This window comes from Equus caballus, chromosome X (assembly GCF_041296265.1).
Source record: "Equus caballus isolate H_3958 breed thoroughbred chromosome X, TB-T2T, whole genome shotgun sequence".
Lineage (NCBI taxonomy): Eukaryota > Metazoa > Chordata > Mammalia > Perissodactyla > Equidae > Equus > Equus caballus.
The window spans coordinates 15106355-15127117 of NC_091715.1; the positions used below are offsets into that span (position 1 = coordinate 15106355).

Below are 20763 nucleotides of genomic sequence, written 5' to 3' on the forward strand. Positions count from 1 at the left end.
GATGACAGAGCGTGCACATTGCTTCATCAGAGCTCTCAGAATATTTCATCTTTCCTTTCTGATATTTAATTTTACAGTCAAGGCTCAAAATAAACAGACAGCCATTGAATCTAGGTTCTCTCATAAATAGCTTACATAATTGCTCTAAAATATGCACCAAGAGATCAACGGGTGCTCTCAGGGAATATCTTGTGAAAAAGCCCCAAAGCATTTGTCACCCTGGTGACAGAGAATCTGCTGAGCACTCCCCGAAAGAAAGACCTCCAGGAATTCCAAAAGGCCCTTTGGTAATCACCTGAATCCACACCCCAGCAGAAAATACGCCAGCCTCGTCAGAATGGCTTCAGCGATGCCTCCTGATTCAAGAAGTCTGCTGTTGACTAAGTGCTCTTTGCTGCTGTCTACCCTAATCATCACAGATCAGCCTCTTTTCTGGGTGAATGATTGCAACCCCAGCCACTGGCAAGACAAGATGGCATCTGCTGGAACCAGTGGTAGCATAATGTTTCAGACTCTGTCATTCACATAGTGTATTTGTGTTAATGGTTCTAATCGTCTTTACACAGTCAACTTAGCAATCGAAAGCCCCATCTCCAGTCAGGTTATCACCAACTCACCACCACTCTGGGTGCAGCAATAAAGGCTGGTATAATAACTGATGCAAAGCTGGTTGGCTGGTTTTATAGGCCAGAGAGGATGAAAAGGATGTAATACTTTGAATTTTCTAAAAGCTAAATGTCATATTATACAATCACATCTCAGCTGTAGGTATTACCTTGTCTGACAGATATGACTATTGTTTCCCTAAAATTGAGTTTTCTGCTTCTTAGGGACAAGGTTAAAAGACCTATCAAAAACATAGTAGTTGCTTGTCTGGGGTTGGAGAGATGCCCATGGGGCCCCAAAGAGCGTGCGTGCATGCCTCAGTGAGCAAGCCAAGATGAGTCTACTCATCACTGACAACTTCACTGTCTCAGTGGAAGTCCTTCCTTAACACATTATGTAACAGAGCAGAGCTTCTAGAAAAGTATGCCATGGAGTCTCTCTCACCTGAGTGAATTTATTGCCCCACTAAAATATGCTAGAAACTAGCAGACAGGGTGCCAAAATGTAGGCAACCACAGGCTTTACCCATTTGTTAAAAGAATTATCCAGAATTTACCTTAGACTTCAAGGTCATACTACTTCAGCTAGAACCAAGAAGGTGACAAACGTCTAATAGGACAGTGTGCTTGCTAAGACTCCTTGGTCAAAGGGAGAGGAGTCACCATGAAGGGTTTGGCATCCAAATGCTTCAGGATCTGAACACCTTTTACCAGGCTCACAAAAATCAGTGGGAAGGTGAAACGGGCAGTCTGGATGGCCTCCTCGCTTTCATTCCCTGGGAGAGGCCCACCCTCAGTGTCCTTTCGGAAAGGTCTGGGAGGTCTCTATGGCCCCGAACACCAGATGCACTGCCCAACTCTAAGCCCATGAGGGCAACAACCATATGTACTCTCTACTTCCCATCAACCAGCAGAGTGGCCAGCCCAGAGAACGGACCCAACAAATACAGAGCAAATAAATGAATCAACATGAAACATAATTGTCAGGTAGTAGATCCTGAAAAAATATGAGAAGTAACATGAAAATTATGCTATTCTGTTCTTGCTGGTCTCTACCAGTATATTTTATAAAGCACTAGAATTCTTTTTAAAGGCTATTCATCAAAGTTTTTAGAGGTACTTGTATTCCCAAGGAAGCTCACCAAAACACCAAGATAACTCTGTGTTGATTTGACCAGCCAAAGCAAAAATAAGCAGAGTCAGACTTCCATCATTACTGCACAGCTTTAGCTGGAGCCTTCCCACCCTTGTGGTAATAGTAATTACAAAGACCACAATAGTTAACACGTATGGGGCTTTTACCAAGTACCAGGTGCTGTGCTAAGGAAATCAGATGCATCATCTCAGTTAATTTCTTCAACAGGTCAACAAGGCAGGTACCATTACTCTTGCAATTTTATAGATGAGAATACTGAGGCTTCGAGGTATTCAGTGAATTGACCTTGAACAGAACAAGTAAGTGCAGGGCCAGGATTCAAGCCCGGTCTACCAGGTGCTGCAGCCTCGAGCCACAACCACTACACTCGATAAGCGTTTGCCAAACTGATTCCTGCGTCCTATTGTTTAAAAACATTTACTATCTGGTCATTACTAAGTGTTAGCATCTGCTTCTCTCAGAGATGGATTCTGTCAACTGGTAAGCCACTACCGCGATCCTCATCAGTAAAAATGGCTCAAGTGATTTTGCTTGGTGGAAAATTTCTTTATTGAATGGTAAGCTCCTCTTTGTTCTGTGAATTTCTCCCTCCTAAAATATGGTTGGGAACTGGCAGATGAGGTTGTCATTACTTAGACAGATACTTGCTTCTAGACCAGTGCTTCCCAAACTGTAACGTGTAAACAGATCACCTGAGGATCTTGTTAAAATGCAGGTTCTGATGCATCAGGGGGTCTGAGCATTTCTAATAAGCTGCAGGTCATGCTGATAAAGTGTGGCCCATGGACCAGAAGTAAGTATCAAGGATCTGGAAAACACTAAGAAGCAGAATCCAGATTCTCTGAACCCCAAACTCGATTCCAAGAGAAAATAAGAGGTGTGGAACAGAATATCTTTCAGCTAAACAATACAAGAAAGTAAGCCATCAAAAAGCCTAAAAGGTGTGGCCTTAGGCTTCAAACCAATCTAATGATCTATAGGGTATAATCTTGGTGGGTGCCAACACTACCTACCTTCTTGAATAATTATATCCATTCATCTAAGCAGTGCATACACCATCAATGCTGTTTAGTATCCTTGGCAACCAATCCACTAGTATTGTAGCTATCCTTCCTGAAACTCAGCTCCATGAGAATGGTGATGGGTCAAGGTGAAGTTCATGGGCCAGTAACAGAGCACCCATGGGCATGAAGAGGGCCCAGGCTGGGAAAGGCAGGCAGAAATGATGTGAAAGCCTGAGCAAAGAGCTCTGAGGTGCAGAACAGGATGGAAAAGGCCAAGTCACTGTCCCCTTATAATGTAAAATGCTTCTAACTTTCCAACATTTTGTGTTACATCATCATCAGAAAAATAATTCACCTGGAGTGAGGTGAATAAAGATGGATTAGCTCATTTAAACAATGGCATCGTAAAATGGGATCCCACAAAGAAAGAGAAAGCACAGATCAGAGGTGTGTGTATATATGCATATATGGACGTGTACGTATACACGTCCATATATGTATACACAGACACACATATACACTGTAGGAAGATTAGCAGGTCTTGCTCTGTGTCCTCAGCTTCAGAATGTGCTTTCCAGCCACTTCCACAATATTGGCCACTTCACCACCCCCAAGGATGTGCTGTGCAGGACACAGGCAATCCACTTACCAAATGGAGAACCCAAGGGTTCTTGCCATTTAGTTGGGTGCTTAAATGTTCTAGGTACTGCACCAAGTGCTTTATACACATTATCTTGTTTATTCACGTAACAACCCAGAATAAGGATCACTCTCGCCGGCTGACAGCTGAGGAAACCAAGGCTTGTAGAGTTAATGGAGTTGTTCACAGTCACACTGGGTAGAGGGCAGCCAAGGGCTCAGAACATGGGTCCGTCAGACTAAAATGCCAGTGCTCTTCAACATTACGTGAAACTTCCCCACCCGCATCCCAAGTCCCCTCATGGAAGCCACAATTCTGACAGTGTGTGGAGCACTGAGATTGAAGCCACGAAGACTTACATTGCCCTCTTTTTCAAAGTCGGGTGGAAGTAACTTCACGAAGTTATCAGGGAACACTCCTCGTCTGCCGTTGAGCTCTCCTTCCCACCAGCCTACGTCGATGCAGTCCTAGGAAACAGGAGAGCGGAGAATGAGAAATGGGGCAAGCACCCTCCCCAGAAAGAGAGGTCTGACATCCCTTTCAGAGAGAACGAAGGCCCATTCCTTGAGGCCACTATCAATGCAACAATGGTTACTAAGACTAAGTCAGCACAAACCCCAAAGTCAGATGGAGAACAAAAACTTAAGTGTGCTATTGCTGCTGGGTGGGACTCAACAGCCAGTGCTGCCTTTAGATGCCCTGAACCAATAAGATCTTTTTTTTTTCCTTTAAAGATGGGAGGATATGTATTTTACTCGTTTTAATTTTACTGAAATAAAATTATATCATTAACTGCAAACGTGGTTTAGAAGATATCACATGCACAAATGATCTCTTTGATTAGCCTGTCACAAAGCTTGTCAAAATTAAAAAGGGCTTTGCGACAGTCAGCCAAGCATAAGAAAAGTCACACTTTACGCAAGCTCATTAATGCACTGCTCTCCTTCACCTTCTTTCGATGTTGATGGGGCACAGTTGTCATCATGAAAAGCCCTTCCTCCATCTCAAGAACCCAATGTTTGCTCACTAAATGAATGAATAAATCTATTCATTCTTTCAGATCAAACCTGCTTCCCCCTGAATAATCCTTATTCTGTTTATTGACTCGTCAAACGTTAATTGAGTGCCTACTTTGTGCCAGGTGCTAGGGAAGGAGAGAGAGAGAGCTCAGCCTTTGCCAAGCTTCCATCCTGAGCCTGATAGCCTCATGGGTCTCCTGGGCACTCAACCTCAGCCATAAAGCCACTCCTATTTTTCCCCAAACTCAATTGGTTGGAACTCTGATTTGCTCTAGTTTTGTAATACATCTTGCATTTGTTCTCTGGGTCCAATTCCACTTCTCCACACCAATCCAAGACTCACCTGGCCTACCATAAACTTCCTTGCTTGGGCATTTCTTCTTGCCCAGTGTACGTACAATATATGCACCACTGTCAAGTACACATCCTTGAGTAAAAACTCAATTTCTCAGACTATGATCAACAACTTCCCAGTGAAAGCCCAAAATGAGTGAAGGCTTCCCAACAAAAGCCAGTAACACAGAGGACTTTTAAAGTTACATCTGAGCAGGAAATGCTGAAGAAAGTGAGGGGATCACGCTTCGGGCCCATGGAGAAACACTCATGAGCCTCCACAGCACCAGTGGGATTGGGGAAGGGGCCAGGAGAGCTCAGGTAGCAGATGGGCAGCTGGCCTCGGGCCTGGCTGTAGAGGCCCCTGGAGGGTCATAGCTTATGTGACTCACTTGTGCCTTGCTAGATCACACATTCCAGCAAGGTGAGGAACACATCTGACGTTTTCATCGTTATAACCCAGCCCATTGCACAATGCCCAATATAGCAAATATTTGTGGAATCAGTGAAGACTCTTTCTAACCCCAGCTCTGTGATCTCTTGCAGTCCAACATTCGGGTTATTGCAGGACAAGATAGCCTCTATCTACGTTAACTTGTGATGATTCTATATAAATTTACATAGGGCCCACGTCGGGTGAGAGGTAAATGATCACCACCTTCCCTTCGCCCAGTGGTATCTGTTACAAGGATAAAACCAACGCTTTAGAAGAGAACGTGGGTTTTGGAAATGGGTCCTTAGTCCCAACCAACATCAAAAACAAACACACTTGAAGCATCAAATTCAGATTTACCCAGAACAAAACAAGGTTCAAAAGACTTATAACATGAGAGAATGTTTATCCTTCTTGGAAAATGATGAGAAGCCCAGGTAAATATTCTGGTCCTGCTCACGTCATACCATCCCCTAAAGAATCTAGCATCAGTCCCCAAAGAAGGGATTCACAAACAGGGATGGTGGTGGCAGAATTTTATGGCTTCTGACTCTGAGATGTTATGTCATCAATGATAGCAGAAAAACTTATGAAGGAGTAGTGGGTGGAATTTCTTTACTCCTGATCCTGAGAAATTAAGTCTTTCGATCCAGAAGGCTTTGCATCTGAGGAAATGCCTGGCACATTTTTTTCCTCATCTTTTTCTGAACAGGTCCTTCTCATCTTCAAAACCCAACTTGAAACTCACCATTAGGAAGGTGACTATAATGAATGCTTTATCTTTTCTCTAACACTCACAACTGTGTTAATTTGCACTTCATGATATTCAATTCAACAAATATCTACTGAATGCAAAATATACTTAAGTTCCTTCTATAAGGCACCAAACATTAAACATGCAAAGAACATGATCCCTAACTCCTGGGAGCTTAGAGACTTATGTGCAAGATAGACAATATTACACAAGGTCTTTTTTGATAACAAGTATCAACCAAGAGCTCTGGTGCCAAAGAAGAGAGAATCATTAACAGCTTTTCAAATAATCTTAAATCTTTTTCATGTGTGAAAGGTTTGTTTATGTGAGGACTGGACTTCCCTCCACATTTATTTCAGATCATATGATACAGAATTACGTCCACAAAAGGCACTCAAATATTGTTAAGTGCTACATTTCTTTTAAAAGGCTTTCTTTCGAACTTTCTAAATGGTGCAAATCCATGTTTCACCTTAGCCTTACGCAAGCAGTAACCCAAGAACCAATGTAATGAAATCTTTTGCTTCATAGGTGAGAAAAACCAACAAAGAAAATTTTGATAAGCAAAAGCACATCCAGAATAACTTTAGAACTCCTGCCGGCCTACAGGGGAAAACAGTGCTTATGAAATTATATTTACTATATCCCCATCAGTGGGGAATGGCTTGGATGGCTCCTCTATACTCTCTTTCTTAAGAAATGATTAACAGTGCCAATCACTGCATCGCTCAAGGTAAGAGAGGGAAAGCAGAACACAATATGTCTAACTGTCCTGATTGGTACAAGAACAAAGACAAGGCTCGTGGATGAGAGAAGCACATTCCAAAAAGAAAACTGCCACTGTGACTTAGAATACTAAGAAAAGTGAAAAAAGAAGCTCGTTGCAGGACAGAAAACAGCCGCAGGATCAAGATGCCTGGAGTGGGTTGGAGATTTTCAGAGAACCGAGGCTGTTTTTCTCCCCTAGTGATAGAAGCTAATTTAAGGGAAACAGGAACAATTTTGACAGCAAAAAGAGAAGTGAAAGTAAGTCCTCTGACAAACCAGACAAAAGAACCAGCCTTTTGATGGCAGAGATGAGGAGAGAATTATTCGTATGAGGGCTGTGTGATTCCAGAAGCGTAAAAGAGCAGTGAATTCAATTTATTTACTGAGGACCTAAAACATGTAGGGTAGGAGAGGAATTCAGGAGAAAAAAGATCATCATGTCTTTCTGGGGCTCCCAAGCTCAGAGCCTTGTGGGAGAGGCAGACACAGTGAATCAATATGGCACAGAGACACTAGCAGGAGTGCTAGCCTAGATTTAAAAACAAGTTGGACCAAGAGACATTGGGCAGCCTGGAAGGAGAGAATGAAAGCAAGAAGCAAGGTGATGAGAAAGGTTAAGGGCAGGATCACCAAGCATGAAGAAAGAGAAGAGGGAGAGTAGGAAGCTGGGGTCACAGAAGAGAATATTCAAGAATTGGCACTTCGAGTGAAGGTAGTGCTTAGCTTCCAGGAGGCTGCCAACCAATGTCTACTGAACAGTGATGTGAGGCAAGATGGCACCCATGAGTGACAGGGACCGAATGGAGGGACAGGTTATCAATGACTTGTGAGGCTAGAATGTCATCAGGGTGGAGTGCATGTCCCCAGAGAGGATGGCAAAAGGTGGGGGAAGGAGAGAGGCAGTGTGGCCACAATACTGGAAGATTTTAGGGTGACTTTAGGCAGGTGAGGGGATGGCCTCTGAATGAGGTGGGAGTTTGCGGTGGGACAGAGTAAAAGATAAACATGTAGATGAAGGTTTCTGGAACAATGATGATTAGACATAAACTCTATTGGCATGAAAGCAGACCTGGACCCTCATCAAGGGTCAAGGGAATGGAAAGAATTCTATTTCTCACACAGATGCTCACTCTTCCATGATCAAGTCCTTAAAATGGCCCAAATGGTTTCTCTATGCTTCTTCACCAGGTATATATTACAGTAAAATACGATATTTTTCCTTCTAAAATACAAATGTTTTTCCTTTTAAGGAACGAATAAACAAAACCTTAGGTGTGCTGTACTCCACCCTCTATGTTCTGTACTCTCTCGGGTCATCTAAGTATCTGAGAGAGAAGGGTCAGAGGGAGAGAGTTCAGAGACACCCAAGACACCTCCTAGAGAGAAGGGAGCAAACTTGGGCCGCCTGATACATCAGTGGTCACTAGTGATAAAAACCCCAGGTCTCAGTCCCTTGATACACAGGAAAATCTTCGCGAGGTGTAAAGAGCGACACAACTGCTGGTGGTTGTTACTGTCATTACTGTGATTCTATGGACCGGTCCCAGAGACCATGAGGGACACTGTGGCTGGGAAAGCTTCTTAATTAAGCTCGCATGCATTTGTCACGTGACTCAGCACCACCCTCAGGTGAAAGCCCCTGGTAGCAGCTCACACACTTGGAGGAGGGCCAAGGAGAGAGATGCCAAGGCCCCAGCGTGTGTCTGAGCAGGGAGGCCTTGCCCAGACGTCAATATCATGCCTCAGTCCGCTCCATACTGCCAGAGAGGCCCGAGGGAACATGGCTGAAGTGCTCCACCTCTTTGCACAGCTCTGGCACCAGAGACCAGCTAAAGGCCGCTCCCTGACATACAACCTGTTGGCAGGGAGCCCCCAGTGAGCTCTGGTGTGTCTGCCTCTACTCTAGGTACTTCAAGTATTTAGAAAAGACAAACTTGCCACCTGTCTTGTAAATTTGTTAAAAGAATGAGCCACAATATCATCCTGGGCTCCATTTTGTCAAGAGTGCAAAGCAACATATTAGATCAGTGTTTCTCAAAGCTGGCTGCACATTTAGAATCCCCTGGGGAATTTTTAAAAATCCCAATGCCTGGGCTACACCCCACACCAATTAAATCACAATTTCTGGGGGGTGGGACCAAAAGAATCAGTTCTTTTCAAAGGTCCCTAGGTCCTTCCAATGTGCAGGTCGAGAATCAATGATTTGGACCAATGCTTCTCAAACTTTAATGTGTATACTATCCACTTGGGGATCTTGTAAAAATGCCAATTTGGATTCAATAGGTCTGGGGCAGGTCTGAGATCCAGTATGTCTAACAGGTTCTGCTGGTCCATGGCCCACACTTTGAGTAGCAAGGTTCTCAAAATGGTAAGCTCCTTGAAGACAAGGGATTTTATCTTTACACAAACTCTGTATCCACCAAATACCTAGCACAGTGCCTGGTAAATATCAGTTCTGAATAAATGTTGGCTGAATGGACGAATTGATGGACGGCCCAATCTTCCCCCAGACAATTAATCTATGTCTCTCAATTTTCAAACATTAGAAATGAGGTCAGATTGAAGGAGGAAGAGGCAGGTATAGATTAGCTACACAAGAAAGATTCATCTATATGGTCAGGCTTACCTGCTGTCTGTCCTGAATTTGTTATTTGTTCATAATTGTGGTAGCAACTTAAAAAGTACTTCTAAAATGTAGGCCACATTTTCTCAGACACTATAAGTGCCCTATCTGAGTTTAGATTGGAACTTATAGATTAGAAATAGACATGCTAAAGCAAAAAATGAAAAGATGAAAATGGGTTCACCAGCTGATCCAAATGAAAAAGAAGAGCATTCTGCTCGGTCAATCCTCCTGGTGGTCTGCTGTCCCCACGCTCCCTAGTACCATTTCCCAGAAGTTAGCCAGCATGGCTGTTTTCCACGACCTTCTCTGATGGAAGTCATCATTTGAGGCAAAGGTGAGTGTTGTACAATTTTGGTGTGGCTGCTGAGTGAGCCTTGGAGTACCCTGAGGGAGTCTCACCCCCTCAGCATCCTACCAGCAGTACAAAAAGCACTATTTAATATTTACTAATGAACGCTTTCTACACGGAGCTTTGGGGGGCTGTTGAGAGAAAGCTCCATAGAAGCTGGAGAGCAGGAGCACTCAGCTCTGCCTCTGCTTGTTAACACCTCCCCAAGAGATGCAATTATTCTGCATGGCTGGGATTTCTGCTCAGAATTTCCAGCATCCCCATAAGTTAGTTACTAACGCAGGCTTATCGACATCACAGTTTATGAGGTAACAGGGCAAAAAACAGAACCATGGTCTATTTCAGTGTCAGAAGAAATGCCTGGCAGACCACAATTAATGAGGGAAGCCGAGGAGACAGTCCCAGGGACAAGCTCACTCAAGAAAATGTCACATTTCAAAAAAGTCAACATCCTGGGCTCACTGAGGCTTAGGCAGTCATTCATGGCTTTCTGACACTGGGACATCATGACCTCAAAGAGTTCACCTATTTGTAAAAAATCCTGACTTTTTATTGGGCAATAACTTACAGGCTTTGCTATACTTTTTTTTTTTTTTTGAGGAAGATTACCCCTGAGCTAACTGCCGCCATCCTCCTCTTTTCACTGAGGAAGACTGGCCCTGAGCTAACATCCATGCCCATCTTCCTCTACTTTCTATGTGGGACGCCTACCACAGCATGGCATACCAAGTGGTGCCATGTCTGCACCCGGGATGAGCAACACACAAAAAGCAGTAATCAAGTTTCCTTTTGGTCATGCCAGTATTAATGGAAGCACACACTGATGCCTGAAAACTATATTCAGAAATGTGCCCTCTCCACGTCTTTCATAAGCTACCCATACCATACCTCACATTTTCCTGCTTCTTCATACATATAGCAATTTGTGATTGTATGTTCCCAACAACTGTGCAAGCTACATTGTTGAGAGACTGGATTTTGTTGTCTTCCTTGCAAGACAGTTGAGTTTTGTCATGGTGGGCAAATTACTTGCAGATCAGCTTGACCTATCAAGCCTTGGTTTTAGGTTTTATTAGGTTGGGTCCAGGGGGGTAGTACTATTCCTATGGCTGCCTTTTTGGTGTTCTCAATTTGATGCCATGTGTGTTCAGCAGAGTTTTCCTACTCTGCTTGGCCAGAACTCCGACATCTCCCATCGCTGGTGATTCACTCAGCTCACAGCCCACCCACTCTCTATACTTATTTTCTGCCAGGCCTGGTGGAGTCCTGCCCTAATGATGCACTTAATAGCTTAGTATTTGGCCAAAAGCTCAAGGAAACCCTATATACAGACTTCTGGAGCTCTTTCTTTGCACAGCTCACTCCTCTGCAATTCCTTGCCCTGAAAATCCCAGCTACCTCGGCAGCCCTGAATTACAATCTCTGTTTCCAATGAATCTTCTGTCCAGTGAATCTTCTGCTCTGTTTGGGTTCCACTGTCCCACGCTGCAATTTAGAAAGTGCCCCCAGGCAAAGAGCCAGGGTTGATGTGGAACTCACTTTGTGCTTCCCTTCTCTCAAGGACCACATACCTGCGCGACGTATTGTCTAACGCCTAAAAACAGCTGGGTCATGTATTTTGTCCAATTTTAAAATTGTCTGTGGCAGGAGAGTAAGTCTAATACTCTTTACTCCATCATGGCCGCAACCAGAAGCTACAGTCTCGCTTAGAAAGATGGTTTCTTTAATTAGAGTGAAGTTATTTTATTCTAGATATAATAGAACTTTAAGTTCTATCTTTAAAAGTCTGAGCTATTTCAAGGTCTAATTCCCATAAGAAGTCCTAGAGAAAGAATTTCTGAAATAAGATATATACAAGGGTTTTTTAATTATCCTGGAGTTTCCTTTGCTAGTCATATGCAGCTTTCTCTAACACGGAAGGTGGAGCATTCCTTAAGGAAAAGTAGAGTGAGTGTTAAACGTCTTTAGATGGAAAAGTTAAATACATGCAGTAAGTTAGTGCCACCTTTTTCAGATAATGGTGCACATATAAAATGATAATATTTCGATGACATACTGCTGGAGGCCAAACGATGTTGGAGGCCATCAATCCAGAGGGGGGTTCCAACCACCTAAGGCCCTTCCCATCCACCCTGGAGAGCTGAGGGGATCACTAGCCTACACTCCTATAATCCACTCATAGCACATGGGTTAGGAAATGCTACAGACGTAACCTCTAAGTCCAGATGTCACTAAGAAATGAGAAAAAAGCTGAACTCAAATCCTAGTCCCCAGAAAGAGAACAGAGCTTCCACAGGCATTATGAGAGGCAGGCAGGCAGGCATCAGGAAGGCCCGAGGGGATTTTAATAGGAGACAACCCAGAGCAGAAGCCCCAAAGGCCTCAGTGCTCACAGCCTGTTTCTCTCTTAGAAAAAGATGCTTCTATCTGGAGCCTCTTCAGAAAATAGCACCCAAATAGACGCTGCCATATTGGCCCAACTCCAGGGTCACCATTCATGTTGGGCACCCCCCTGAGCTGAGGGACATGGCTGTATAGTTTGTATACAACAAATATAAGAGAACTGTTTGCTGGTTTCATTATTTCATTTGTAGTTTATATAATCTTAAGTCTCACGAAATATATGTGCTTTTAGCCTCTTTTTCTAACAGCTAAATGAAAGAATTTTTACCCCCATAAATCTACTTCAAAAATCATGTGAAAAGGAGATGTTCCCAGAGTGGGCCTTTCTGGTGTATTTGTAATCTGGCACGTGAACGAGTCACACGCAAGATGCAAATTGTTAAGGTAGCACTTTTATATTTTTTTTTGTCAAGTATGTGAAGTTACGTAACAATACGTTTTCATAGAAACTTCTCATTTTCTACTTGTTAGGTCATTTACATTGAGATTACCACTTAATGCTAAGTTTTAAAAGCTGTTTCTAATGGCACCTTCAGCTCCTCCAAAGTACACAGCTAATGGCACTATTTACCTCTCAAGGATGTGCATCCTACAGTTGAGTTTTCATTTTCATTTATGTTTAGAGAACTGGATTGATTCTGCATCCAAATACACACTATTCTTCTACTAAAAGGATAGTAGATATAATAAAAAATCATTTTGCCTCATTGACAAAGACACTGACATTTATAAAGTATCTTTCTTTATGTTTTAAGAGATTTTCTTGGCTCCTGCACCACCTCTAGGAGACACAAAGAAGGCTGGAAGGATGAGGGTGGGGGAGTATCTTCATTTCATGGATAAGCACCGGGAAGGAATAAGAAGGGAAGGGCATAGCCATGCTCATTATGAAGGTCAAGAACACCCAAGCCAGCTACAGCAGCTATTGGTAAATTCCTAATTTCCCACCTTCTATCTTCATTCTTCATGAGACAAATCTACATTTCTTTCAAACTTTTCTATTAGGAAAACTTATTCCTTTGCATATAAATTTGCTTGGGGTCATTTTCTCTATACTCAGCAAAAGTAGCTTCTAGGCTTTGTGCAGTGAGGGGAAAAATGCAATTCTCAGGTCAAATTCTGGCCCTCAGGCTGTTCAGCTGAGTCCAGGCCTGAGTGGTGGAGTGTGGCACATTTGTTCACCACCCTGGGGGAGAAGGGGCATTGGGGTATAGGGGGGAGGGGTAGGGAAGGGTCCAATATGGGAGACTCGTGGTCTTGTATAACGAAGAATAGTCTCAAGATGCAGAACAAAACCAAGCCCGTTAAAATCCATGCAATTACCTATCAGGCAATTATTTACTAAACACTGGGCTCAGACGGCCTCGTAAGAAAAACTGACCAACCAACAACATTGTCTTCACAGTATCTTTACAGAGTAAAAGTTTTTAATTTTGCCAAAGTCCAACTTAGCGGTATTTTCTTTCATGGATTGTGCTTTTGGGTCATGTCTAACAACTTTTTTCTCCTATGTTTTCAGAAGTAACTTTTTATGCTTTATATTTTACATGCAGATCTATGGTTCATTTTGAGTTAATTTTTTGCATAATGTGTTAGATTTAGGTTAGAGTTCATTTTTTTTATGGATGTCCAACTGCGCCAATCTTTTCTTGAAAAGATTATCCTTTCTTTATTAAATTTTCTTTGCACCTTTGTTGAAAATTAATTGGTTGTATTTGTATAGGTCTGTCTCTAGACATTCTATTTCAGGGGCCAGCAAACTACAGCCCACGGGCCATATCTGACCTGCTAGCTATTTCTGTACAGCCTACAAGCTAAGAATAGCTTTACATTTTTAAATGGTTTCACTCATATGTGGAAGATAAACAAACAAACACACAGATAAGGAGAACAGATTAGTAGTCATCAGAGAGGAAGGGGGTGGGGGGAGGTGGAAAGGGGCATATACACATGGTGACGGATAAAAACTAGACTATTGGTGGTGAACAGGATGCAGTCCATACAGAAACTGAAATATAATAATGTACACCTGAAATTTACACAATGTTATAAGCCAATATGACCTCAATAAAATAATTAAAAATATAAAATAAAAGGAATCAAAAGAATATTTCAAGGAACGTGAAAATTACATGAATTTCAAATTTGTGTCCATCAATAAAGTTTTATTGGAACTCAGCCACGCCTGTTCATTTACATCTACGATTCTTTCACATAGTTGCAACAGAGACTGTATTGGCCCATAAAGCCTAAAATATTTACTCTCTGGCCCTTTACAAAAAAGTTTGCCCAGCTCTGGTCTAGGATATGAGGATTCTTACATACAGCCATGCAGAACCTCAGGGGCTCTCTCTGTGCTGCTACAAAAAAAAAGTACCGTAAGGATAGAAGCTTTAAATAGAACCTCTGAAAGCCCTGAGGAAAGCAGAACAGGAATGCATTTAATAGCCGGCTACCCTTTCCAACTAGGACTAAAATATAAAAGCCTTAAGTGAAACTATTCTTAAAAGGATGAATTTTACCGCACTATATAGTTAACTATAAAATGGGGAAAATTTAAGTCTAAAAGGTATTTATTTTTAACGACATTTTTCTTAAATATCTCTATGAGTCATAAACTAAGAAAAAAACATTTGTAATGGGAAAGATGACAGGTTAATGTGATGAATATAAAGCATTTTTATAAAAATCAATTGGAAAATAAAATTTTCAACTTGAGTAATCATTTTTAAAAATGCAAACACCTATCAGATGAGCAGAGATTAGAAAGAATGATAATAACCAGGGATGACAAGGATAAGGAAACATTCTCATACACTCCTGTGGGGAGACTAAATTGGCACAATCTTCCAGAACATCACTTAAATGCCTTTAAAAGGCACTGAGGTAGCATTACATTTAGCAATTTATCATCAGGAAATAATAACAACTGCTAACATTTATACAGCATTTACTATGAGCCAGGCATTCTAAGTGCTTTACCTACTTTAACTCACTCAATTTTTACACCACCAGGAGGTAGATACTATTATTCCATTTCACAGATGTGGAAACTAAGGCACAGAGAGATTAAGCAACCTGCCCAAGGTTATACAAGTAGTAGAAAGTGGCAGAAATAATTACATGCACAAGATTTACAAAGTGATGACTACATGCCTAAACATGGTCTAAAATAGGAAAAACCAGAAACAAGCTAAATATAAGAGAAATGTCATACTCTATATATTAGGACACTAAGGAACCATTTAATCATGTTGCCAAAGAGAGGCATGATATATTCTGGACGAAGAGGGTTACAAAGTAGTATGCATGATATGACCTTATTTTTATTTTTAACTGCAATTGTGTGTGTGTGTAAAAAGTCTTGAAGAACATAGCTCATTAAGGGAGGTAACTGAAGGTGGTAAGGTCACAGGTGATTTCAACTTTTCTTTGTATTTATCTTTCTTTCTCCAAGAGTAAGTATGATATATGTAATTTTAAAGTATTACTTAAATGTGCATCCCATGCTACTTTGCATTGCAGAAAAGTATATTTTAATAAAATGGAAATGTGAATGTAAAGAGCTTTGAGATACCTTAATAAGACAGGGGCTATACAACTATAATAAATTACTTTTTATTAAGAAAAGTTAAATAATAAAAGGGAATTTCAGGGCAAGTACTGACCTTAATTTCAGGATAGTTCAATATACCAAGAAAGAACTTCCAGTCACTGGGTGTTTGTCTTTTCTCCTTCCTATAATAACTTATCATAGCAATAACTATAATTTAACTTTTATGTTTCTAAAGCACTTGCAGCCACAACATCTCATTTAATCCTCACAACAGCCCTCTTGGAGTAATACAAACAGTAAGGTTGGAAATAGAAAACAGAAAGAGCTTCTCTAACTCTTTAAGACATCTGCAGATTTTTCAGTGTACTGCAGGAGAAAAGTATCCCAAGATGGTGTTGCAAGGATTACTAATGTCCTGACACTAAAGCACAGCAGGCTGGAGAGAGATGACAATTAGGTTGAACGAACACAGGATCCCTTTGGACAGTTTTATATAATTTGTGGAGGCACATAAAGGTGGGAATTTACATCAACTGCAAATTCATCTGTCTACGAAAAATCTGCAATCACCACCATCAAAATTTTGGGGTGGCATTGTTTTGACTGTCTACTGGTAAACGAAAGAGAAATTTTCTCCACCTCAAGTCCTATGCTTACCATCCTCACCTAATTGAAAACTGTGCTTGTGATGGTAAACAAGCTCAGCGAGGAAGAGTTTTGACCACATGCACTCACGGTGTGAGGAATCTTCTCACCCACCCCAGGGTCCCGGTTCCTTTAAAGAGGAAGAGAAAACAGCAGCAAACTGGATTCCTGGGGATTTCTAATGCTCTGAGGAGGAGATATATTGTGACTTCTGTCTCTAGTAAGAACGTATGCAGTCTAACAGGACAGACTACTGCAGGAAACGCATCCAATGACATAAATGACTCATTTGCTGAACACTGACATTTTTCAAATGTGTGTAAACCCAGATGATCCCAGACCTATGCTTAACTTCTTCATTCACTCATAAAACATGTCCTTCTAATGGGTCTGTCACTATGTCATCATTTTCAGGGTGACACCTGCTAATTTACTCCTCACCCTTGAGACCACATTTAATCCTAGCATTTTAGCTCTGCTAAAAGCTTCAGGAGTTCAGAGAGAAAGGGTCAAGGCCAGCAATCTATTTAGCTGATCGGCTTTCTTATACCAAGTTGAGAACCTTTCCTGAGATTCCTAAAACCACTTCTCTTTGAGGAAACATCCTTACTTCCTGTGGGGCATGAAGCAAGGTAGTCTGAAAACATTTTTCTCATGAATAAATGTTTCAATTAATGAATTAATGGGAGGGAGGCAGGAAGGGAAAATAAACATTAGAACAAACGAAAGAACATATAATCATGGAACGACTTAGGAAGGAGCTCAGGCCTCCTGCCTTTCTTCCTTTTTGCTTTCTCATAGTAAAAGCAGACAACTAAGTGGCACCCAGGCCCAGAAGAAAAGAGGGGGACGAAATATGCTGGGCATGGGAGGAAAGTGGAGGAAAGAAGAGGACAAAGAGGGCTTTGGGCACAAGAAGAACCAACATTAGCCCTGAGCCAAGCTCATCGTTTCCTCTGCACTAACCATCATTTCATTTCTGTAGAGGTGACAATGGAATTAGAAAGACTTGGATGATCCTGACCTTAAAGATCAGAAACACGGACACCAAAATGCTAGGGGATGGGGTAATGGTGTGGTAATATCGTTTTCCTGATAAAATAATGGTAACATCATTAATTTAGAAAGAAAATCCCACAGGCACTAGATATCCAGCAACAAGGATTACTCATTGAGCAGACAAGTCACCTCTGGGAGTGACTGAGCCCTACCTGCCACAAGCATCTGACTGCCCCCCAGGAAACTTGGGCAGTACCGCCCTGCCTAGCCCCCAAGTTCAGGGTCAGGAGATGCCTCTGCCCTGGCTTTGCCACTGACTTGCTGTGAGTCCCTTGGGAAAGTTGCTTCTGTGCTCTGGGCCTTAGTTTCTCCTTGTAATCTGGACAGATCACCCATGGTCCCACCTAACTCCCAGGGCTGCTGTGAGGTTGAACTCCAGAGAGACTCGTGAGGGAAGAGGAAGATGATACGAAGTCTTGGGCTCTTGCTGCCAGTGGCCCAGAAGGGTCCTGCACTGGGAAGGTGCTCATGCTGGTAGATCGAACAACTATTAAGTTAAATGCTCAACTGTTGTCTAGGAAAGGAGGGAGGAAAACCCGTTGAGGTCAAGATGCAGGAGGCTGGGGGTTAGTTGGTATTCGGTCCTAACTCTGACCTCTCAGCAGGTCTAGCTCCAAATACCTGGGGTCCTTGGTTTGATACATCCTTAGGAAAAGGTGAAACTCCTAGTTTATATTTTTGGTGTGGTCACCTTATACTCCTACCTTTAGCTAATCCTCTGTGTTCCCTCTTTCTTTAGGGAGCATCCATTGGATTCCTTCCCCAAACATCAGCGCTGGCTTATACTGTCTCTTTCCCCTTCACTCCATCTCTACTGCTCCACGATTTTAGTCAATAATACTATCTTTCTTAGTGTTTACCTCGATGCTGTCAAATACGCTTATACCCATGAAGAAACAGGGGGTTATGTCTGCTTTGTTAAGGGTCAAAGACACAGCTACTCAGGGGAGCCTTTTTATAAGAAATACCTAAAGATCCTTGTTTACAAAGAGGTCACATGGGAAGCCCTTCCTCCCAGGTGAGGGGGCTGGGAGGGAAGGGCCATCATTCTGAGGCCAGGAGGCTGTTGGCCAAGGGCAGGAACATCGTCCCTCTCCAAAGCTGGGCTCACTCTGCCCCAAGCGGCACCGGCCTGGCAAGGAACATCCTTCAAGGGCGGCCACCGTCACAGCTGAGCCTTGGCCTGACCCCACCAGGCTGCGCTCAGCCCTTCTCTCGGGAGCTTCTCTGGTTGGAAACCAGACCCAGAGGCTTCTGAACCCTTTCAAACACGCTCTGAGCACAAATCAGGAAGGCAGGGATGGGGGCGGCAGGAACACAGATGAAGGAGCTATTTTTGAATGACTAGAAATAAAAGCTAAACACAGGTGTGTTCCACACAAGTGGAAATGTTCCCAAATCCACAAGAATTCTTTATAAATAAACTAAAAAACAAACCATTCGGGTTGCCACATTTCATCCTAGTTTCCAGAGGCACACACAAATAGTTTGGTTCTTTGCACATTATTTCAGGAACCGCGGAGGGCTCATAGGTACCACTAAAGGTGTCTGACTCATTTTCTAGAAAGCTACATAAAGTGACAATCTGGGGCTAAAAATGAGGGCAATGCCTTCCCTGTGACTCCTGCCACAGCCCAGAAAAGCAGAGCAAAGGGAAACCACCTTAACTGACTATAAAACAAAAACACCGCCAGAATTTGGGGTAAATTGAGAATCTCTACAGCAAAAGCAATCAAATTTAGAGAACAGCAATTCAAGTTTTTCATCTCAACTCATACATACAATAAAGCAGCACATCAAAATGCATACTAAACAAATCATGATGAAAATATTCACTTTACAGTATGAATAATATGCAGTCATCTAAATGAACTTCTCAGTGATCCCTTAACTCAGAGCAAAAGGTAAGACTTTTCTACGTCAGCAGGCTTTGCTGGACTCAGACTCCATTTTTCACATTTTCAGCAGGCCAAATATTTATGTCATGTTTTCTTTCCAAATTCTGGCTGAAATCTCACCCATTGTGAATTCTCACCTATTTTAGGTAGACTTTTCACCATTGTTAGCTACTTCATATCATGGCGTTCCAGCCCCAGCAGCAAACTGGGCCCAGCCACAATACCCCTGACATTCCCATTTCCGAGGTCAGAGAAAGAGCAGCCAACGTTGAAGTGACAATTCCTAGGATTACAGGTACCACTGGTGGGTCCCTCCTTGTGAGGGGCACTTTATACACAGCATCTTTGTAAATCCTGACAGCAGTCCTATGAGGTCGGCTTTATGGCTGAGGAAGCTGAGGCTCAGAGGGGTTAAGTGGCATGCCCAAAGACACACAGCCAGCAATGGTGGAGCTGGGGTTCAAACCCTGGTTTCTCTGAGCTGGTAGTCTATGTAGTAATTATCATTTTAATGTGCTACTTCCAACAAACCGGAATGCTGGGTCAAGGCTGGCAGATATTTTATGAGAATAAAAGTCAAAATCTGCAGGAATACAGGATATCAAGAGACCTGATTTCACAGATCATATAAAATAATAATAAAAACAAAATGATAGAGCCTAAGGGACCTTTTTTAAGCAACGAGTTCAAAATGGGCCCAAGCACAGGATGCAGCATGAGTTAAGACTGGCTGTATTATTAGTTACTGACAAACCAGCTAAGTGGGTAGGCAGAGGGCCTCCAAGGCAGCAAGAACATGGTCTGGGTCAAGTTAGGGAGGACGCACGAGCAGGATGGGGATGTCCCGGGAGAGTTCATGTACAACAGCGATGGGGACCAAGGCCAGAAAGCCAGACTGTGGCCAGACTGCCAGGGCATGCGAGGATAATCTAGCTGGATTTTACAATAAAGGAGAGGAAAGTCATTAAAGGCTTTTGTTGGAGTAGAGGGGTGACAGGGGCAAAGTGCTGTTATGGGATGATGAAAAGAAGGGGCCACGGTGCTAGGTATGAAGCACCCCTCCACCTTTGACCACTCCCGGGCTCTCCTCCCAAGCAGGTGCTGTAGAAGGTGCTGGAGAAAGGAGGAGGGAGGAGGCCCAGCTTTCTGCTCACTCGGCCAGGGGAGGTGCAAACCAGCCTGGGCCTGGTTCTACCACGGACAGGAAGTGGCAGGGACACAGGAAGGCAGAATGTCTAGCTTCTGGTGCTGCTGGGCTGGGGAGTGGGGGCAGGGCGAGACCAGAGGAGGCACCCCATGCCTGAGGAGCAGGATTTGTGTGCAAGTCAGGTCAAGAGGCCAGGTGCACAGCGAGGATGACAAGTGCCCATTTTGCAAATGTAATAGTAATATCCGCAAGCTGCTTCACAGTTTCCAAACTGCTTCTAAATACATTAAGCTATGAAACCAGGGAAATCATGTGCAACTCTCAGGACACTCTTGAAAGCAGCCTGTCACATCTGCCTGTTCCTCTTT

The 20763-nt window shown here is 42.8% G+C and overlaps 1 protein-coding gene across 9 annotated transcripts in view; it reads right to left on the bottom strand.

Annotated features, from left to right (window-relative positions):
* The window catches only part of SH3KBP1 (SH3 domain containing kinase binding protein 1), a 315088-nt gene that overhangs the window by 63778 nt on the left and 230547 nt on the right, over positions 1-20763 (bottom strand). For all 9 annotated transcript variants that reach the window (XM_023633590.2, XM_023633586.2, XM_023633588.2 and 6 more), the window contains one exon: positions 3765-3872. In XM_023633590.2, coding sequence (XP_023489358.1) covers positions 3765-3872 — 108 coding nt within the window. The remainder of the gene's footprint in view (positions 1-3764; positions 3873-20763) is intronic.